This window comes from Pongo pygmaeus, chromosome 3 (genome assembly GCF_028885625.2).
Source record: "Pongo pygmaeus isolate AG05252 chromosome 3, NHGRI_mPonPyg2-v2.0_pri, whole genome shotgun sequence".
NCBI lineage: Eukaryota > Metazoa > Chordata > Mammalia > Primates > Hominidae > Pongo > Pongo pygmaeus.
The window spans coordinates 134987129-135010326 of record NC_072376.2 but is presented as its reverse complement, the minus strand read 5'-3'; the positions used below and the strand labels follow the sequence as shown (position 1 = coordinate 135010326).

Here is a 23198-nt window from a genome sequence, read left to right as displayed (position 1 = left end):
TAATATATCTACAATGAACAGTAGATAATAAGGATTTTTAAAAAGCCTAATGTATTTATTACATTCTGCAATGAAATAATGACAGTGGTTGTACCAATAAAAAAAAAAAGACATTTGGAAAAAGGATGAAAAAAAAAAACCTTTAAGTGAAATTCCTCATGAAATGCTTTAAACATCAAATTGTTTATGTAGATGCTTTAATGGGAAGTATAAAACCGAATATAACAGAAAAAAAGTTTATAAATATTTTATTATAAATTTTGCTTTTTCCCTTCATATATGTGTGCATTAATAATTTACTATATCTGAGGTATGATTTTAATACATCTTGAGGCTCAATCTTGTTCCTAGAAAATAAATATCTAAAATTATACCATATAATTGAAAAATTATGATTTGATTCATTCAAAAGGATCTGAAATAACACAAAACTCCAAGGTTAAAGTCAAAGGTTAAATCTAATCAAACACTATAGAAGACCTGACCTGACAATAATTCATATATATATATATATATATATATATATATACACACATACACATAATCTATCATAAGCAGCAGCGTGAAAAGTTATGAAAACTGGGTTTGAATTCAGGCTCTACCACTAAGCAAACTGACTGACTTTAGGCAAGCATTTTATTAACATTCTGAATGTGATCTGAAAAAGAAAAGAAAAAAGGAAAGGACTGAATAACAGGTTCCCTAAGGTTATCAGCTGCTTCTTAAAAGTCCACGAACTATATTTAAAGTGGATTTCTTCACTAGGAAGGATTCTCTACACTTCAATTATACAAATCAAATCAGTATATGAAAAGGACCTTGGATGGAAATAACTTCTGCACAAACATTTTTGAAGTACTTAGGCAGAAAAACTTATTGTAATAGGGTTACCAAATTTGCAAGATGTATTGTAAAAAGCTTGAGAATGAATATAAATCTAGCTATTTTTTAATAGTCAAGAAACACAATTTTTTTCCAGATTACTCTGGATAATTTTCTATTTAAATATAGTAAATGCCCTTTTAATGCAAGCCTAGATCCCATGTTTTAAATTTAAAAATTCCAACACCATAAAATGACAAAATGATTATCTACAGAACATCCACAGCATAAAATTTGTTTCTGCAAACTTTTTGAAAAGTAAAATAACGCTTTAAAATAATGTTGGGGTACAGAAAACAATTCCTCAAAATATGAAACTTCAGCATGCTGAATGCTTTGAAAATTGAAAGGCCTCAGAAATAAGCTTCACAACCAAGGTTTTTCTCTGATCTTTCCCTCATTTCTCTGTGTCTCTGATCTTTCCCAAAGCACCAGAAGGAGTTCTCTCTGGAATTTCCTTATCCAGCTGGATGGTCACTACAACTTACGGCATCTTTATCCCACAATCTCTGCCTCCCACCTTTGGGATTCATTCATTCTCCCTGATAATTTATCATGAAACCAACAGCTCTACAAAACAGCAGATCTGTGTTTTGACCTTAAATAAAGTTTCACGTATGCAAAAACTAATTTTATACTGATACGTAAAAAATACAGAGAATTTGCTTAGTGAGTGAGAGGCCCAGGAGGTTCTGAAATCCCACTCACCAACAAGTATACTGCTGATGTAAACTGGCTGTATAAAATGACTCAGCAATGCTCCCTGTACACCAAGTACTTCCCATCTGGTCAATTTGTCACTTGAGGACATACTGCTTATTCTATTAACACCATCTTTAGGACAGTAAACAGTCAGATAAATTTTGCCTTCAACGGCCACGTGGAGACAGAGTTCTTCATTGGCTTCAAATGCAGATATAGAATGTGGATTAAGACGTCTAGAGAAAGAAAAGAAAGTTTCTTCCTTTAAAAAACAAAGGTGACAGAAAAAAATCTACCTATACCTAACAGCTGTTCTCTAACATGTTTAACTTCCCAGTGTACATTTAATTCCAGTAACAGAAACAGATGCAAGAAAGCAAGGTAGGAGTGGAGTGTGTTTATTCTACAATAGTACTATAAAACAGAAATGAACCACATCTAGAGCTTCCAATAGAGATATTTTTCATATTATCACCACTTTATGTCCCTTAAAATCCAAAGAAACACTAATTTTTATCCCCGTCATAGTTTGTGAATTAGTTCCTTCCTCTGTATGAAAATTTTTTAAAATACAAAATGAAAGAATGAAAAAAAGGAAAACTATTTTTCTTTGTCATCTTCAATAAAAATGCAAAATTATTTGTCTTTAAGTTTCTTTCTAAAGAACCCTGACCTTAATTTCAAAGGTGTTCCTAGAGGGATTTTTATTAAAATATTACCCATGGTTACCACTAGATGGTGAGACTTAAGGTGACTTTTACTGTCTTCTTTGTTCTTGTTTGTACTGTTTAAATGTTATGCTACCTGATGATATTCATTCATCAAAGCAATAATATTTTGGCCATAGGTTAAAGTTTTTCTTAACTCTCGTATTTGTATGTGAGTAGTGCATAAATCCATACTTCCTAAAGTTTATGAGGTCTTCAAAGTAGAAAGGAGTAGAAGATTTTTTAAAAGCATAGCATAGCAGAAAAAGTGGTGAAGTACATGGAACTCTTAGTCACAGGTTGAGTGTTGCTTATCTAAAATGCTTGGAACTAGAAGTGTTTCAGATTTTGGTTTTCTCACACTGGAATATTTGCTTTATACATACCAGCTGAACACAAATCCAAAAATCTGAAATATAAAATGCTCCAATGAGAATTTCCTTTGAGCGTCATGTCAGTGCTCAAAAAGTTTTCAATTTTGGAGCATTTTGAATCTTAGACTTTTGGATTTGGGAAGCTCAACCTGTAGAAGTAATAGATTAGATTGAGAGGAAGGGAAAAGGATTTGGGGTCTCCTGCAGGCCACAAATAACAACTCAAAGCTGAAGAGAAAATATGGGTAATTAGAATTTATATGTTCTATTTGTTATAGAAAGTCAGAATGTATGGCATGGCCATCCTACTTTTAAAAACAACTTCTATAATACTTACAACTGTGACTTAATCTGGGCCGATCCTTTAGGCAACTGGTTCATGTAAAGGCAAATGTTGATATTCTGTTTAAGAGTGAGTAGATTAGAAGTTGGTTCTGTACAAAATATTGATTTTTCCATCATAGCAGGATTTTTGCTGTAGAAGAGCAGAAGTTGTCTATAAAAGTACCTAAAATAAATGTTATAATTTTGTCAAGTAATAAACTTTATAAAAGATGTATCTTAATGAGCATCATGTCCACATGTGTCACAAGCAATGTCCTGCATGTCAAAAGTTTTGACACAAGTAAGAACTTCTAAATTAATCTTAGCTTTATTTAATGAAAAATTGTTTCTTGAAAGTTCTCAACTGGAGCCCAGCCTGCCCTGTAACCTGACTTAAAACACCATTCTTTACTACTCCACTTCTATTTCACATTAGAGTCTCCCAACTATCATCTTCTCCAAAAGACTCATTTCTCTATTGATTGCTCCCTTCTTCCTCAGACAGTTCTGCTCCCAGCCTCCCAGATGAACTGCCAACTTTTTGCCTTACTTCTATTTCCCCTTCCCTACCCAAACAAACTACTACAAAAATGACAAAAACTGTGGTCCCTGCTCCTTAATGGTTTTAAAGAAAAAATACAAGAGCATAGGAACAATACAATGAACACCAGAAGCTGTATTAAGAAATGAAGCAGATATAGTTACCAATAATTTTTTGTATGTTTCAAAATAACTAAATGAGTGGAAATGGAATGCTCCTAACACAAAGAAATGAAAAATGATTGAGGAGAGGGATATTCCAATTACCCTGACTTGATCATTACACATTTAATGGTTGTATCAAAATATCACATTTACCTTATAAATATGCACAACTATTATATATTCACAATAATTAAAAAATTTAAAATTCGAATTTTTTTTTTAAAAAGGGAAGCCGATCTCTTGAAAGACTGCAACTAATCAAATCAAGGACAAATACTATTTTGCTTATTTAATAAACCATGACTTTAAGATATACTCCCTTGAATCCCATCATCAAAAATATATAGTAAAAATTAAGCAGCAGTATGTAAAAACGCCAAGCACAGGAATAAGTAACACAAAAGAGGTAGTTTTTAAAGAGGTCAAATAATTCCATAAGCACCAAGAGGGGTGGAGGGCAATGAGATGCATTACCCTCATAGTCTTGCTGAATAACGTTTAAGATTATAGGATTCCTCATTATTAGAGATACAAATTTATATTTTTTCAGGTATATGTATCTAAATTTATTTTAAAATACTCTAGTGAAGAAAACACCAACACAAAAAGTGAGAATGCAGAGATTTAACAAAGACAGTAGAATGCTAATAACTGTTGAAGCTGAATGAGAATTTATTACCCTATTTTCACTTGAGTGTCTTTGAAAACATCCATAAGAGGCCAGGCACGGTGGCTCACCCCTGCAATCCCAGCATTTTGGGAGGCCGAGAGGGGCAGATCACAAGGTCAGGAGGTCAAGACCAGCCTGGCCAACATAGTGAAACCCCGTCTCTACTAAAAATACAAAAAAATAGCCGGGTATGGTGGCAGGTGCTTGTAATCCCAGCTACTCGGGAGGCTAAGGCAGGAGAATTGCTTGAACCTGGGAGGCAGAGGTTGCAGTGAGCGGAGATCTCACCATTGCACTCCAGCCTGGGCAACAGTATAAGACTCCATCTCAAAAACAAACAAACAAACAAAATACACACAAAAAACGCCCAAAACATCCATAAGAAAAAGTTAAATAAAAAGTCATTTTAATGGTTTAAAGAACCAAAATGAATAAGATCTAGTATTTGATGGCACAACAGGATGACAATAGTCAATAATTTAATGGTACATTTTAAAATAACTAAACGACTATAATTGAAATCTTTGTAACACAAGATAAACGCTTGAGGTGATACATACTCCATTTACCCTAAAGTGATTATTATGCGCTGTATGCCTGTGTCAAAATAGCTTATGCACACTATAAACATATACACTATGTACCCACGAAAATTAAAAAGAAATTATAAAATTTAAAAAAGAATTCCTAATTTAGTAGGAATAAAGAAGAATTAAAAACAAAACAAAAAATAACCAAAAGCTGGTGGATATTATGAGAAGTAGCACTCATTTCCCATTTTACATGTTTTCATATGAAGTGACTTGCAAATTCCTTTCTTTCCCACTTGCTATTCATTCCTCTTGTAAAGAACAGAGTGACTGAGTCTGGAAAAAGAAACTAGGCATGCTCACCTAAGCCCTTTTCTCCCTCTCTCTTCAAGATATGTCAGCCTCAAGAATCCCTTATCTATATACTCTGCTTTATGGTAAACTTTGCGTAATCCTCATGAATAAAAACCTGTTGGTTTCTGGTGCTGTCCTTGGATAATTATGGCTAATTCAGGGGTGAAATAAGACCAAGCCTACTTAGTGTGTGTCAAAAGCTATACTTTCCAGTAACTGTAGTCATAAAAAAGTGTTATTTTTATCTTTCAAAAAAATATATTGTAGGAATTTTTTTTTTTTTTTTTTTTGAGACAAGGTGTTAGTCTATTGCCCATGCTGGAGTGCAGTGGAGCAGTCTTGGTTCACTGCAACCTCGATCTTCTGGGCTCAAGCAATCCTCCCACCTCATTCTCCAAAGTAGCTGGGACTACAGTTGTGTGCCACCATACCTGGCTAATTTTATTTTTTTGTAGAAACTAGGTCCCACAATGTTGCCCAGGTTGGTCTCAAACTCTTGTACTCAAGCAATCCTCCCACCTCAGCTTCCCAAAGTGTTGGGATTACAGGTGAGAGCTACTATGCCCAGCTGATTGCAGGATTCTTAAAACTGAGTTTCGCCTGGTGCGGTGGCTCACCTCTGTAATCCCAGCACTTTGGGAGGCCAAGGCAAGTGGCTCACCTGAGATCAGGAGTTCAAGACCAGCCTGACCCACATGGTGAAACCTTGTCTCTACTAAAATACAAAAAATTAGCCAGGCGTGTTGGCGCATGCCTGTAATCCCAGCTATTTGGGAGGTTGAGACAGTAGAATCGTTTCGACCTGGAAGCTGGAGGTTGCAGTAAGCCGAGATTGTGCCACTGTATTCCAGCCTGGGCAACAAAAGTGAAACTCCATTTCAAAACAAAACAAAACAACAAAAACTGAGTTCACAGGTCTTAATAATAGAAGCCACTAAAATCCACAGGGTAGACCTTGGCATTACTATGATAAATGTTCCAAAGGTGACATGGAATTAATCCGATGACTTAGATAAGAAAATGTGATATCCTTGGCTCTATGATCAATAAAATTCCATTTGTAAATGGAGACATTTACATGAAGTTACTTTGGGCTGAGGGCATTCATATTTAATAACATTAATATATGTATTGTCTTACCTAAGAAGAGACCTTCTTGCTGTAACAACAGCATGAGTGTCATGCAATACTCTTCCATTTGGCTTAATGTCCTGGCTGTAATTGTATTCACCTGTGCCTATAGCTACAACCTCATGTTGTCCAGCTGAAAGAAAAAGGTAGACAGTAGCAGGTTAATTTAACCTCTCCCTTCCCTACATTCAACTCTTACCTCTATCTCACCATTTTTAATTTAGTAGAATATATTAACTGAAAAGATGAAAAAATAATTCCACAATTTAAAATAAGAGTCTTAGAGTCTTCTAAAAAGCAAAATTAGAAAGACAGATGTTTTATAATGAAATATAAATGAAAAAGGCAGATGTCTTATAATACTTCATCTAAATCTTTACCACGATCAACAGAATTACCAAATGTCCTTGGCTTTCAAATATGGCTTTCTATTTCTTCTACATCTAGATGTATTTGATCTTCTAAGACACTTCATTTGCCATTCTGCTTCTGTCTTAAATTATCTATATTTAATGCCTCTAATTTTTCTTAATCCACTCAAACCCTATAAACCAAATTAGTTTCCTTCTCTGTTCTACTGAAGCTGCTTTCTTAAAAACAAAAAAACTAACAAAAAAAAAACCTTATGCTTTTTCCAGTAACTTTGCTCCATTCACATTTTGCTGTGGCCTGCTCGAAATCTCCTGGAAATTCTATGCTCCAAAAATACACAATTCAAATTGGCAGTCTCTTTTCCTCTCACATTCTAATTAGATCTTTCCATTGCCCAGTGACTAGATCACTCTTTTTTCCCCCATATTCCCCTTTGAATATCTTCCTCATTCTTTCTATCTCTTACTTCAGGAAATCTTGAGTTTCCATTTTTCAAACAAAGTTCAGTTCTACATTCACAACTGCCTAATGGATTTTTACTATTAGGCTGGTGCAAAAGTAATTGCAGTTCTTGTCATTTTTTTTTTTTTTTGGCACCAACCTAATAACTCAGCAACAATTGCTGAGGTATTACCAAATACCAGGCACTAAAGTAGATGTTAGGAATAAAATGTTGAGCATGACATGCCTTAATGAGGCTTATAGCAGAAGAGACAGAAAAAAGATTAAACCAACTCCAAAGTGTGATAAGTGCTTTGAAGGAAACAATTATGGGGCTTATATGAAGATAATGAGAGAAAAACTTACCTCATGCAGACCAGTTGCAGAATCCCTCCTTAATGAGCTGAAATTTAAGCTTCAGCACCAGTGAGACAAAGGGTATTCTAGCCAAAAGAAATAACACGTGCACACTGCCCTGGGCAAAGACAGAAGACTATTTCTCTCCTGGGCAAAGAGAGAAGTATAGCTAATCTAGTAAGTGGGGTGAAGGGAATGGCGTAAGATGAAGTTGGAGAAAGAGGTGTTATATAGTATACTATGCTGAGAAGTTTATGGATTTTTACCAAAGAGCTATGGGGAAGCTACTGAAGTAAAAACCATCTTGGGTTACATTTCCTTCCTACAAAGCAAACAAAATAATCGACAGAATAAAAAGACAGCTTACGGAACAGAAGAAAAATTTGCAAACCATATCTCCAATAAGGGGTTAATACCCAAAGTATATATGTAACTCCCACAACTCAATAGTAAAAAGCAAGTAACTTGATTTAAAAATGGAAACAGAACCTGAACAGACATTTTCTTTTATAGAAGACATACAAACAGTATATGAAAAGGTGCTCAACATCACTAATCACCAGAGAAATGCAAGTCAAAATCACAATGAGATATCCTCACTCCTGTTAGGATATCTATTATCAAAAAGTCAAAATGTAAGTTTTCGTGAGGATGTAGATAAAAACCCTTATATGTTGTTGGCAGAAATGTAAATTTTTATAGGCATTGTGGAAAACTATGGAGATTCCTCAACAAAATAAAAATATAACTTGCCATATAATCCAGCAATCCCACTTCTGTGTATATATCCAAAGGAAGTGAAATTAAGATCCGAAGACGTATCTACACTCCCATGTTCACTGTAGCATTATTCACAATAGCCAAGATACAGAAAAAACCTAAATGTCCCAATAAAGGAACAGATAAAGAAACTATGACATATATATAATGGAATATTTTTCAGCCCCCCCAAAAAGAAGAAAATTCTGCCATTTTCAACAATATGAATGAACCTGGAAGACATTATGTTAAGTGAAGTAAGCCAGACACAGAAAGACAAACACTGCATAATCTCACTCATATGTGGAATCTAAAAAGGTTGAACCCGTAAAAACAGAGTAGAATGGTGGTTACCACTGGTTAGAAAGAAGGGGAAATGGAGACACATTGATCAAAGGGTACAAACTTGGAGTTGTAAAACTAATAACTTCTGCAGACCTTATGTAGAGCATGGAGACTACAGTTAATAATAATGTATTGTATATTTGAAATTTGTTGTCAATATTGTGGGTGTAGGGTGGAGAGCAGGTAGACCAGGAGGGTATTGTGGTGGAAAAAACAAGGAGTGGTAAAGTGTGTTAAATGTTTCTAGAAAGTCAAGTGAATAGGTAACAAAATCCACTGGATTGTGCAACATGCAGGCAGTGGGTACCTTGGCAAGGCTAATTTCCAAGAAGTAGTGGAGAAAAAGAAAAAACTAAGTTGAAGTAAAGAGTAGACACAGTGGCTGTCAGCAGCTTCTTGATGAAGTCTGGCTACAAAGTCAAATAAATAATGACTGGGTTAAGTAGAAAGGTGTCATGGGTTTAAAGTAGGGTTTCTTTGTTTTATTTTTAGGATGGAAATTTGGGAAGCCAGGCTTTCCAGAATACTGAAGAAATGAAAGCAAAGATATATTATTCATGGACACCTGGGCACAGACTCTGCTTTCATTCCTAGGATATGGATGTCACGCTATGCATGCTGAATCTGACTCAATAACCAGGTCTGTAAACCTTCCCTTAAATAGAATTATATAGTGTCAGTATAAGTTCCGGAATGGTGATAATAAGCTCTGAGTTGTAAAGGGTAATAATGTAGCAAAGAACTCAGCTTCTTTCTCGGCTCTGTAATTCAACTTGCAATGCTTCAGGGAGATACTTGTTATTGCCGGAAAAAGAAGAGTTAACCCAAAGAAGGAATTTATCAAGATGTGAGAAGGAATGGAATCAGAATTTAAGTAGAAGGATTAGCCTATAGGAGGAGTGATGCTTCCTCTACTGTCACAGTAGAGAAGATGGATACAAGTGCAGGAAAGTATATAGATTTGGTGGCAGGGGAGGGAAGGACATTTAGATCTGATAGCTTCTTATAGACCCAATTAAAAATGATAAGGTGATTTTTGATGGGGGAAAATGGCAGATAGGACACAGGACTAACATGCAGCTTCCACTTGTATGAACAGAATAGCGTGTGGAGACTCACATCATGAACTTTTACTCCAAGAATCACTGCAGGAACATACTAGGAGAACCAAAGGAATTTACAGACCCTTTGAAAGAAGTAGCTTGCCATTGCAAACTCTGTGAGACAGCTGAAAAACTGAGTTCCCAAAGTGTGAGGTGGGGAAAAGTCTACCTCTGAACACACATCCCTACTGGGGAACCTAAAAATCCAGATCACAGGAGAAGGATTTAACTTTCCCTAGAGATGAAATAAATTTAGGGAGCCAAGCAAAATAGAAGACCAACAGCGGGAAGAGCCCTGTAGGAGATCCCAGTCTCCAGCCCATGGAAGTCATCCCTGGCTTTATCTCACAGGGGTCCTTGGGGGTAAGGCAGCCAGTGGGACTGGGAACGGGCTACAGGTTAAAGGAAGCTTCTAGCTGAAGTCTGTAATAATTTTGACCGAGCACAAATTTTCCTGAGCAGAACCCATGGGGGTGAATGGGAAGTGCGGATAGGAGCACAGAAGCCACATCCTATGACAGGCTCCAGGCCTGAAAGCCCTGCTTGCCTTCTCAGTGGGGAGGATTATAGCCTCCTTGTGCAAGATCTCAGCACTGCCTGCTGCAGCCTGAATATAAACTGGGCTCTGTTGGTGGGGCACTGCAGGAGTGAGACTGGCCTTGTTGGCTGTGTGGGGGCTGGGTGAGGCCTGTCAGTGCTGGCTTTCCCCAACTTCCCTGGTGACATGTATGACAGAGCAGAGGCAGCCATAATCCCTCTAAAACATAACTCCATTGGACTGAGAAGCATCCTGCCATTCCCCACAGTGGCCACAGCACAAGAAGAGTCTGAGCTCAGACCCGCCTAACCCTGCTTCTACCTGATGGTTTTTCTCTACCTATGCTGGTAGCTGAAGACAAAAGGCACTCTTGGGAGCTCTACAACCCCATCCACTGCCAGAGAAACCTGAATACTTATCCTGGCTAAGGTAGGGCAAGCTTATATCCCCCCATTCTCCTACGACAGCTGGTGCCCTCTTGAAAGTGCCATCTCCTGGCTGGAGGCCAATCAACTCAAGCCATTACAGCAACTCGTAACAGAACCACCCTGCTCCAAAGAAGGAGAAAACAACAGCTAATTTCACCGCCTGCAACATCCTGGCTAACCAGAGGTCCTGAGTCTGTCCATGTGACAACTTCACTGCTAGTGTAACTAGCATTTGAGAAAACCAGCACACTAAACAAAACTATAACCAACGATTCCCACAGAGTCCACTTCACTACCCTGCCACCTCTAGCAGAGCAGGTTCTAGTATTCATGGCTGGGAGACCTGAAGATGGATCACATCACAGGACTCTTCGCAGACATTCTCCAGCACCAGCCTGAAGCCCGGTAACCCTGCTGGATGGCTACACCCAGAAGGGCAATAATAATCACTGCAGTCTGGCTCTCAGGAAAACCCATCCTTAGGGGAAGGGGGTGAGCACCACATCAAGGGCTCACCCCATGGAAAAAAAGAATGTGAAGAGCAGGCCTTGAGTTCCATATATTTGCACCAAAACAGTCTCCCCAAATGAGAAGGAACCAGAAAAGTAAATCTGGTAATATGACAAAACAAGATTCTACAATACCCCCAAAAGATCACACTAGCTCTCCAGCAATGCATCCAAACCCAGAATAAATCTCTGAACTGCCAGATAAAGAATTCAGAAGATTGATTATTAAGCTCCTCAAGGAGGTACCAGAGAAAGGTGAAAACCAACTTAAAGAAACTAAAAACATATATAGGGTATGGATGAAAAAGTCTCCAGAGAAAAAGCTATCATAACGAAAATAAAATCACAACTTCTGGAAAAGACACACCTAGAGAAATACAAAATGCACTGGAAAGTTTCAGCAATAGACTAGAACAAGTAGAAGAAATAACTTCAGAGTTCAAAGACAAGGCTTTTAATGAATCCAATCTGACAAAGACAAAGAAAACAGAATATAAAAAAATGAACAAAGCCTCCAAGAAATTTGGGATTATGTTAAATGACCAAACATAATAACTATGGTGTTCTTGAGGAAGAAGAGAAATCTAAAAGTTTGGAAAACATATTTGAGGGAAAAATTTAGGAAAACTTCACTGGCCTTGCTAGAGATGTAGACATCCAAATATAAGCAGCTCAAAGAACACCTGGGAAATTCATCACAAAAAGATCATCACCCAGGCACAAAGTCATCAGGCTATCTAAAGTCAAGATGAAGGAAAGAATCTTAAGAGCTGTGAGAAAAAAGCATCAGGTAACCTATAAAGGAAAACCTATCAGATTAACAGTAGATTTCTCAGCAGAAACCCTACAAGTCAGAAGGGATTGGGGTCTTACCTTTAGACTCCTTAAACAATAATTATCATCCAAGAATATTGTATCCAGCAAAACTGAGCTTCATGAATGAAGGAAAGATAAAAGTCTTTTTCAGACAAACAAATGCTAAGAGAATTCACCACTGCAAAGCCAGTATTAAATAAATGCTAAAAGGACTTATAAATCTTGAAACAAAATGTCAAAATACACCAAAATAGAAGCTCATAAAAGCATAAATTTCACAGGGCCTATAAAACAATAACACAATTAAAAAAAAAACACCCAAGGTATTCAGGCAACTAGTATGATGAATAGAACAGTACCCCGTATCTCAAGACTAACGTTGTAGGTAAATGGCCTAAATGCTCCACTTAAAACATACAGAATTGCAGAATAGATAAGAACTCACCAACCAAATTTCTGCTGTCTTCAAGAGACTCACCTAACACATAAGGACTCACATAAGGTAAAGAGGTGGATAAAGATACTCCATGCAAATGGAAACAAAAAGCAAGCAGGAGTAGCTATTCTTATAACAGATAAAACAAATTTTAAAGCAGCAGCAGTTAAAAAAGACACAGAGGGACATCATATAATGATAAAAGGATTAGTCCAACAGGAAAATACCATAATCCTAAATATATATGCACTTAACACCGGAGATAACAAATTTATAAAATAATTACTACTACCTAAGAAAAAAGATAGACGGCAACACAATAATAGTGGGGGACTTTAATAGTCCACTAACAACACTACACAGGTCATCAAGACAGCAAGTCAACAAAGAAACAATGGACTTAAACTATACCCTACAACAAATGAACTTAGCAGATATTTACAGAATATTCTACCCAACAACTGCGGAATATACATTCTATTCATCAGCACATGGAATATTCTACCAGATATACCATATGACAGGTCACAAAACAAGTCCCAGTAAATTTAAGAAAACTGAAATTATATCAAGTACTCTCTCAGACTACAGTGGAATAAATTTGAAAATTAACTCCAAAAGGAACCCTCAAAACTATACAAGTATATCGAAATTAAATAATCTGCTCTTGAATGATCTTTGTATCAACAATGAAATCAAGATGGAAATTAAAAAATTATTTGAACTGAACAATAATTGTGACACAATCTAACAAAACCTCTGGGATACAGCAAAAGTGGTGCTAAGAGGAAGTTCGTAGCATTAAATGCCTATATCAAAAGTCTGAAAGGGCACAAACAGACTAATCTAAAGTGACACCTCAAGGAACTAGAGAAATAAGAACAAACCAAACCCAAACACAGCAGAAGAAAAGATATAATAAAGATCAGAGCAGAAATAAACAAAATTGAAACAAAAAACACCAAAAACAAAAGATAAATGAAACGAAAAGCTGGTTCTTTGAAAAGACAAACAAAATTGATAGACCAGTAGTGAGATTAACCAAGAAAAGAAGAGACAAGATCCAAATAAGCTCAACTAGAAACAAGACAAGAGGTAAGTGATGACACAGAAATACAAAAGTTCATTCAAGGTTACTATGAACACTTTCACATGCACAAACTAGAAAATCTAGAAGAGACGGATAAATTCCTGGAAACAGACAACCCTCCTAGATTAAGCCAGGAAGAAATAGAAACTCTGAACAAACCAATAACAAGCAGTGAGAGTGAAACCATAATTTTAAAAATGCCAACAAAAAAGTTCACAACCGGACAGATTCACAGCTGAATTCTATCAGACATTCAAAGAAGAATTGGTACCAATCTTACTGAAACTATTCCAAAAGATGGAGAAAGAGGGAATGCTTCCTAAAACATTCTATGAAGTCAGTATCACCCTAATACCAAAACCAGCAAAAGACATTAAATAAAAAGAAAACTAAAGACCAATATCCCTGATTAACACGGATGCAAAAATCCTCAAAAAAATACTAGCTAACTGAATCCAAGAGCATAAAAAGATCATACACCATGATCAAGTGGGTTTCATACCAGGGATGTAGGGATGGTTTAACATATGCAAGGTGATAAATGTGATACACCACATAAACAGAATTAAAAACAAAAATTATGTGATCATCTCAATAGATACAGAAAAAGCATTTGACAAAATCCAGCATCACTTTAAGATTAAAACCCTCCGCAAAACTGGCATAGGAGGGACATACCTTAAGGTAATAAAAGCCATCTATGACTAACACACAGCCAACATTATACTGAACAGGGAAATGTTCAAAATCTTCCCTCTGAGAAAGAACTGGAACAAGACAAGGATGCCTGCTCTCATCATTTCTATTCAACATAGTACTGGAAGTCCTAGCCAGAGCAACCTGACAAAAGACAGAAATAAAGAACGTCCACATCAGTAAAGAGGGAGTCACAAACTGTCATTGTTCATTGATGGTATGATAGCATATCTAGAAAACCCTAAAGATTCATCCAAAAACCTTCCCGATCTGATAAATGAATTCAGTAAAGTTCCAGGATACAAAATCAATGTAGAAAAATCAGTATCTCTGCTATACACCAACAGTGACCAAGCAGAGAATCAAATCAAGAACTAAACCCCCTTTAGATATCACCACCGATCCCACAGAAATACAAACTACCATCAGAGAATACTATAAACACCTCTATGCAAATAAACTAGAAAATCTAAAAGAAATGGATAAATTCCTCGACACATACACCCTGCCAAGACTACACCAGGAAGAAGTTGAATCTCTGAATAGACCAATAACAGGCTCTGAAATTGTGGCAATAATCAATAGCTTACCAACCAAAAACAGTCCAGGACCAGATGGATTCACAGCCAAATTCTACCAGAGGTACAAGGAGGAACTGGTACCATTCCTTCTGAAACTATTCCAATCAATAGAAAAAGAGGGAATCCTCCCGAACTCATTTTATGAGGCCAGCATCATCCTGATACCAAAGCCGGGCAGAGACACAACCAAAAAAGAGAATTTTAGACCAATATGCTTGATGAACATTGATGCAAAAATCCTCAATAAAATACTGGCAAACTGAATCCAGCAGCACATCAAAAAGCTTATCCACCATGATCAAGTGGGCTTCATTCCTGGGATGCAAGGCTGGTTCAATATATGCAAATCAATAAATGTAATCCAGCATATAAACAGAACCAAAGACAAAAACCACATGATTATATCAATAGATGCAGAAAAGGCCTTTGACAAAATTCAAGAACACTTCATGCTAAAAACTCTCAATAAATTAGGTATTGATGGAACGTATCTCAAAATAATAAGAGCTATCTGTGACAAACCCACAGCCAATATCATACTGAATGGGCAAAAACTGGAAGCATTCCCTTTGAAAACTGGCACAAGACAGGGATGCCCTCTCTCACCACTCCTATTCAACATAGTGTTGGAAGTTCTGGCCAGGGCAATTAGGCAGGAGAAGGAAATAAAGGGTATTCAATTAGGAAAAGAGGAAGTCAAATTGTCCCTGCTTGCAGATGACATGATTGTATATCTAGAAAACCCCATTGTCTCAGCCCAAAATCTCCTAAAGCTGATAAGCAACTTCAGCAAAGTCTCAGGATACAAAATCAATGTACAAAAATCACAAGCATTCTTATACACCAATAACAGACAAACGGAGAGCCAAATCATGATTGAATTCCCATTCACAATTGCTTCAAAGAGAATAAAATACCTAGGAATCCAACTTACAAGGGACGTGAAGGACCTCTTCAAGGAGAACTAGAAACCACTGCTCAATGAAATAAAAGAGGATACAAACAAATGGAAGAACATTCCATGCTCATGGATAGGAAGAATCAATATCGTGAAAATGGCCATACTGCCCAAGGTCATTTCTAGATTCAATGCCATCCCCATCAAGCTACCAATGACTTTCTTCACAGAATTCGAAAAAACTACTTTAAAGTTCATATGGAACCAAAAAAGCCCACATTGCCAAGTCAATCCTAAGCCAAAAGAACAAAGCTGGAGGCATCATGCTACCTGACTTCAAACTATACTACAAGGCTACAGTAACCAAAACAGCATGGTACTGGTACCAAAACAGAGATATAGACCAATGGAACAGAACAGAGCCCTCAGAAATAATGCTGCTTATCTACAATGATCTGATCTTTGACAAATCTGAGAAAAACAAGAAATGGGGAAAGGATTCCCTATTTAATAAATGGTGCTGGGAAAACTGGCTAGCCATATGTAGAAAGCTGAAACTGGATCCCCTTACACCTTATACAAAAATTAATTCAAGATGGATTAAAGACTTAAACGTTAGACCTAAAACCATAAAAACCCTAGAAGAAAACCTAGGCATTACCATTCAGGACATAGGCATGGGCAAAGACTTCATGACTAAAACACCAAAAGCAATGGCAACAAAAGCCAAAATTGACAAATGGGATCTAATTAAACTAAAGAGCTTCTGCACAGAAAAAGAAACTACCATCAGAGTGAACAGGCAACCTACAAAATGGGAGAAAATTTTTGCAACCTACTCATCTGACAAAGGGCTAATATCCAGAATCTACAATGAACTCAAACAAATTTACAAGGAAAAAACAAACAACCCCATCAAAAAGTGGGCGAAAGACATGAACAGACACTTCTCAGAAGAAGACATTTATGCAGCCAAAAAACACATGAAAAAATGCTCACCATCACTGGCCATCAGAGAAATGCAAATCAAAACCATAATGAAATACCATCTCACACCAGTTAGAATGGCAATCATTAAAAAGTCAGGAAACAACAGGTGCTAGAGAGGATGTGGAGAAATAGGAACACTTTTACACTGTTGGTGGGACTGTAAACTAGTTCAACCAATGTGGAAATCAGTGTGGTGATTCCTCTGGGATCTAGAACTAGAAATACCGTTTGACCCAGCCATCCCATTACTGGGTATATACCCAAAGGACTATAAATCATGCTGCTATAAAGACACATGCACACGTATGTTTATTGTGGCACTATTCACAATAGCAAAGACTTGGAATCAACCCAAATGTCCAACAATGATAGACTGGATTAAGAAAATGTGGCACATATACACCATGGAATACTATGCAGCCATAAAAAATGATGAGTTCATGTCCTTTGTAGGGACATGGATGAAACTGGAAATCAACATTCTCAGTAAACTATCGCAAGGACAAAAAACCAAACACCGCATGTTCTCACTCATAGGTGGGAATCGAACAATGAGAACATATGGACACATGAAGGGGAACATCACACTCTTGGGACTGTTGTGTGGTGGGGGGAGGGGGGAGGGATAGCATTAGGAGATATACCTAATGCTAAATGACGAGTTAATTGTTGCAGCACACCAGCATGGCACATGTATACATATGTAACTAACCTGCACATTGTGCACATGTACCCTAAAACTTAAAGTATAATAATAATAAAAAAAGAACTAAACCCCCTTTACAACAGCTAAAAAAAAAAAAAGAAAAAAATTAGGAATATACCTCACCAAGGAGATGAAAGATCTCTACAAGGGAAACTACAATACACTGCTGAAAGAGATCACAGATGACAGAAACAAATGGAAACACCTCCCATGCTCAAGGATGGGTAGAATCAATATTGTGAAAATCACCATACTGCCAAAAGCAATATACAGATTCAATGCAATTCCCATAGAAATACCATCACTGTTCTTCACAGAACTAGAAAAAATCCTAAAATTCACATAGAACCAAAAAACAACCTGCATAGCCTAAATAGGACTAATCAAAAAGAACAAATCTGGAGGCATCATATTACCAGACTTCAAACTATATACTACAAGGCTATAGTTACCAAAACAACATGGTATTGGTATTGGTATACAACTAGGCATGCAGAATAATGGAACAGAATAATGGAACAGAATGGAGAACCCAGAAATAAAACAAAATACAGTCAACTGTCCTTCGACACAGCAAACAAATACATAAAGTGGGTAAAGGACATCCTATTCAACAAATGATGCTGGGATAATTGGCAAGCCACATGTAGAACAATAAAACTGGGTCCCTCATGTCTCACCTTATACAAAAATCAACTCAAGATAGATCAAAGACTTAAATCTAAGACATTAAGTCATAAAAATTCTAGAAGATAACATTGGAAATACTCTTCTACATTTTGGCTTAGGCAAAGAGTTCATGACCAAGAACCCAAACGCAAATGCAACAAAAACAAAGATAAATAGATGAGGCTTAAACTAAAACACTTCTGCACAGCAAAAGAAATAATCAGCAGAGTAATCAGACAACCCACAGAGTGGGAGAAAATCTTTGCAAACTATGCATCTAACAAAGGACTAATATCCAGAGTCTACAAGGAACTCAAATCAGCAAGAAAAAAACAAATAATCCCATCAAAAAAATGGGCTAAGGACATGAATAGACAATTCTCAAAAGAAGATATAACATGGCCAAAAATATATGAAAAAATGCTCAACATCACTAATTATTAGGGAAATGCAAATCAAAACCACAATGCAATACCACCTTACTCCTGCAAGACTGGCTATAATTTAAAAATTAAAATAATAATGGATGTTGACGTGCATGTGGTGTAAAGGGAATACTTTTACAATGCTGGTGGGAATGTAAACTAGTACAATTTCTATGGAAAACAGTATGGAGACTCCTTAAAAAACTAAAGGTAGAATTATCGTTTGATCCAGCAATCCCACTACTGGGTATCCACCCAGAGGAAAAAAAGTCATTATATGAAAAAGACACTTGCACACACACGTTTATAGCAGCACAATTTGCAATTGCAAAAATATGGAACCAGCCCAAATGCCCATCAATCATGAGTGGATAAAGAAATTGTGGCATATGCACACACACACCCTGGAATACTACTCAGCCTGGATAGAGTTGGAGACCATTATTCTAAGGGAAGTAACGAGGAATGGAAAATCAAACATTGTATGTTCTCACTTACAAGTGGGAGCTAAGCCAGGAAGACACGAAGGCATAAGAATGATATAATGGACTCTGGGGCGCCGGGGAAGGGTAGTAGGGGGGATGAGGGATAAAAGACTACACATTGGGTACAGCATAGACTGCTTGGGTCATGGGTGCACCAAAATCTCAGAAATCGCCACTAAAGAACTTATCCCTGTAACCAAACACCACCCATACCCCCAAAACTACTGAAATTTTTTTAAAACTGATGAGGCAAAGTTTCTAATAATACATCTTAAATATGAACTGATTGTGTGAGTTACTCCAGGAATGTTCATCTGATTGCACTCAGGCTTTTCCTGCTTATATTCATACTCATATTATCTAAAACTACATTTATTATTCTTATCCATGCTCTTCTTCAGTCAGCTTCACACTAGCTTCTAGATTCCCTATGGATGAGGAAACATGATTATCCTATGTCAACTTTAAATGTTGGTATTACTTTTTATTCATGTCACTTCATCTGTCATCTATTGTCACTTTCACCTTATCAAATAAATTTTTTTAAAAAATGTATTTTTCCCTTCCCATTTATGTCCATCTCAACTCTAATGTAGGCACTCCATCACAACCACATAAATTGTGATTCCATAATTCAGGTTCAACCCCTGCAATCTTTTAAAAAATTATTTGTCAATTATTGTTTAAATATTCATTTATCTTAATCATTACAAATGAAATTAGGCTTTTACTAAATGCCAAGTACTAATATTGACATTATTATATCTAATCCTAACAACTCCATGAAGTTGGGTTGTTATTGTTTCTATTATCTCTACTTTTAAGAAATGAGAAAAAATTAAAGCATAGAGATGTTAAGTATATAATTTGCCCAAAGTAATTTAAATAGCAGAACTGAGTCTGATTAATGCTCCCAACAATTACAGCCCACGGTCTATCACTGTTTGAAATTACAGCTTTAACTGATCTTATTAAATTTAACTTTTGACCTGTTTTTAAACCACTCCATAATCTGGCACTATTTTATCAATCTAACTGCATTTTGTATTACTGTTGTACACAGACTAATCTGTACTAGCAATAAATTTACCTCATTGTCCTGCAGTTTTCTCACTGCTGCTTCCCTCATTCCTCTCTCTCTGCAAAAATGTCTTCCTTTCTTCTATTTATCCAAATTTTATCAACCCTTAAAGTTACAGCTTAAGTCATGCCTATTCCAAAAGATTTTAACCCTTATCATTTCTTTTCTATCTATGAATTCTCACACACTTTTTGCATTATGGAAAACAAGTTTTAACTTTCATCATCTTAGACTTTCAACTAATATATATATCTACTCTGCCTACTTAGATCATAACAACTCCTTAAGAATAGGAATCAAATCTCAAATTGTTTCTAAGTAATTTATAATATCTAATTCAGAGATGAAGGTAAGACTCAAATGGTTTCAATTAATGATGAACTCAGAACATTAAAGCGTTAACAAAAGATAAAAACATAGTTAGAATCACAACATTATATGTCCACAAGAATAAGATTCCATATTTCAATCTCTTCTTACTTGAAAATGAAGAAAAGATGCTATTCTTAATGTTACTAAGGACTAGATTTCAGAAGGGTAGTGATGCCAGCAGGGCTAAGGTTTAAAATGTTAGGACTTTCACCATTTTGCAGTTCTCTATTGGGTCCTGGTCAGTGTGCTTTATCTCTACCTTGGAGAAGCTTTGTGTTTAATGACCCACACTTACTAGAAAAAGTCACTTCAAATCAATGCAACACCATTGTGTACAGGAGCAAAGATAGTTAACTAAAATATTACTATTAGATTATTACAATATTAGTTTTTCCCAAATATGTGGACTTACCTCTTTCAATTATAAAAGCAGCCAATGAACTGCTATATTTCAGGTATTCTGAACGATTAGAAATTAGTTGATTAAATGTTTCTTTAACGATCTGTGAAATCTTTGCATATTGAATATGTCTCCCTTCTAGAAAAAAATCAAAACATAAATTTCAAGAACACTGTGCTCCTCCTAGAGCTGTCTTATTATTCTTATTACAACCTTACAATCAAATTATTTAATAATATATAGACGTCTGTAAGCAAATTTATAATTTAGGTCATGACTGAGATTTCAAAGTTTTTCAATTCTAAAAGAATACGAGTCATTGAGCTTTTTGGATAACTTATAAAAAGATGTGTATTACATACTAGCAGACTACTGATTTATATCTGTAGAGTTTGTCTGATGATATATTCAAAAGTCATATAGGACACAAGACAATTCTTTGTTGTACAGGACTGTGCCACACTTTGCAAGATGACCAGCACCCCACTGAATGACCTAATTATTGTGACAACCAAAATACATTCTCTTATTAATTGTCCCATTGAGAACCACTATAAACCACTAAGCATTTAGATTCTTGATATAGTTCCATGTTCTCACTAAAAAAGACAGAAATTTTGAAAGAGGAGGAAGATAGCTCTAAGTAACCTAGGATTACTATTATAACCAAGAATATACATCACAAGTTATCTATGGATCCTTTTTTTTTTTTTTTTTTTTTTGAGATGGAGTCTTGCTCTGTCACCCAGACTGGAGTGCAGTGGCATGATCTCGGCCTCCCCGGTTCAAGCAATTCTTCTGCCTCAGCCTCCCAAGTAGTTGGGACTACAAGCGTGCGCCACCATGCCTGGCTAATTTTTGTATTTTTAGTAGAGACAGGGTTTCACCATATTGGCCAGACTGGTCTTGAACTCCTGACCTCATGATCCACCTGCCTTGGCCTCACAAAGTGCTGGGATTATAGGCGTGAGCCACCGCGCCCAGCCTCATTATTTTTAATGAATATGTGGTCCAGTTAGAAACATATAGCAAAGTAGGCTGGGCGCGGTGGCTTACACCTGTAATCCAAGTACTTTGGGAGGCTGAGGCAGGCGGATCTCTTGAGTTCAGGAGTTTGGGACCAGTCTAGTCTACATGGTGAAACCCTGTCTCTACTAAAAATGCAAAAATTAGCCAGGCGTGGTGGTGGGTGCCTGTAATCCCAGCTACTTGGGAGCCTGAGGCAGGAGAATCGCTTGAACTTGGGAGGCAGAGGTTGCAGTGAGCTGAGATTGTGCCACTGCACTCCAGCCTGGGCAACAAGAGCAAAACTCCATCTCAAATAAATAAATAAATACACACACACATATATATAGCAAACTACACAGGCTGGGAAATAGTGACTACCTCTGTAACTGGCCCAACAGTTTGTGGGTCTCAAATCTTTCTTCTTCAAAAGTTATAACACCCAAAACTTGTTTTTACCCATAAATTTAAAGAATTTGCTTTCCCTTTTATGACAGATATATGTCTCCTGACCTGAGCCTGCCAAACCTGGTATTTTTAAAAACTACATATTCTTTCTCACAGATTATCACCTGTTTTCCTGAAGTAATAGCAATCTATATTATTTGCCATCCTTGACTTAGGATTCTATCCTCTTATTTGGTAAAAATGTCCACAGAAGCTGAAAGGAAAGACAAGAACCTCTTCCCATATTAAGAGATCACTGCTGTAGGACTGATCCCTCATTGCCCTCTCTTCATCAATTCTTACAACTGTTAGGCCACACACTATATCTAACTATTGGTGGATTTTGTCTTTTGAATGGGCCTATTTTCCCTGGTCCTTTTACTTCACGCAAGCACACAAATGTGCAAGGCCTTTTTCCTGTCTTAGAAAGACAATGGATGCTGAATAGGCATAGAACTTTTCAAATCCTAACCTGCAGGCCTGGAAAATGGAAAATAAAGGTTCCTTTTCTTTTTCCTCCTACAAATACTCTAAACTTTAAAGTCTGAAGTGTGCCCACTTGGTAGTAAAAGTAAAAATTAAGAATAATTGTCTAGCTTTCAGGAGATTCATAATCTAAAAGGCAAAGTATATAATAACTACCATACAATGTGAAATGTGATTGTTATAATAAAATAATATTAGTTACTATTTAGTGAGCATCTATGGTGTGCTAGGCACTGATGTAAGAATTTTACATTTATGAATTCATTTAATCCTCATGATAACCCTATAAGATAATTACCATAATGACTATCTCACAGATGAGTAAAAAAGGTACACAGAGAAGTAACCGGTCCTAGGTCACACAACTAGTAACTTCAATTGAAG

The 23198-nt window shown here is 36.5% G+C and overlaps 1 protein-coding gene across 19 annotated transcripts in view; it reads right to left on the bottom strand.

Annotated features, from left to right (window-relative positions):
* Positions 1–23198, bottom strand: part of ADAD1 (adenosine deaminase domain containing 1) — a 74424-nt gene that overhangs the window by 15340 nt on the left and 35886 nt on the right. For 8 of the 19 annotated variants that reach the window (XM_054484962.2, XM_054484958.2, XM_054484963.2 and 5 more), the window contains 4 exons: positions 20889–21014; positions 6389–6512; positions 3003–3173; positions 1591–1820 (listed from right to left, as the gene is read on the bottom strand). In XM_054484962.2, the coding sequence (XP_054340937.1) occupies positions 1591–1820; positions 3003–3173; positions 6389–6512; positions 20889–21014 (651 nt within the window). The remainder of the gene's footprint in view (positions 1–1590; positions 1821–3002; positions 3174–6388; positions 6513–20888; positions 21015–23198) is intronic. The other 11 variants (XM_054484967.2, XM_054484965.2, XM_054484966.2 and 8 more) reach the window with 3 other exon arrangements.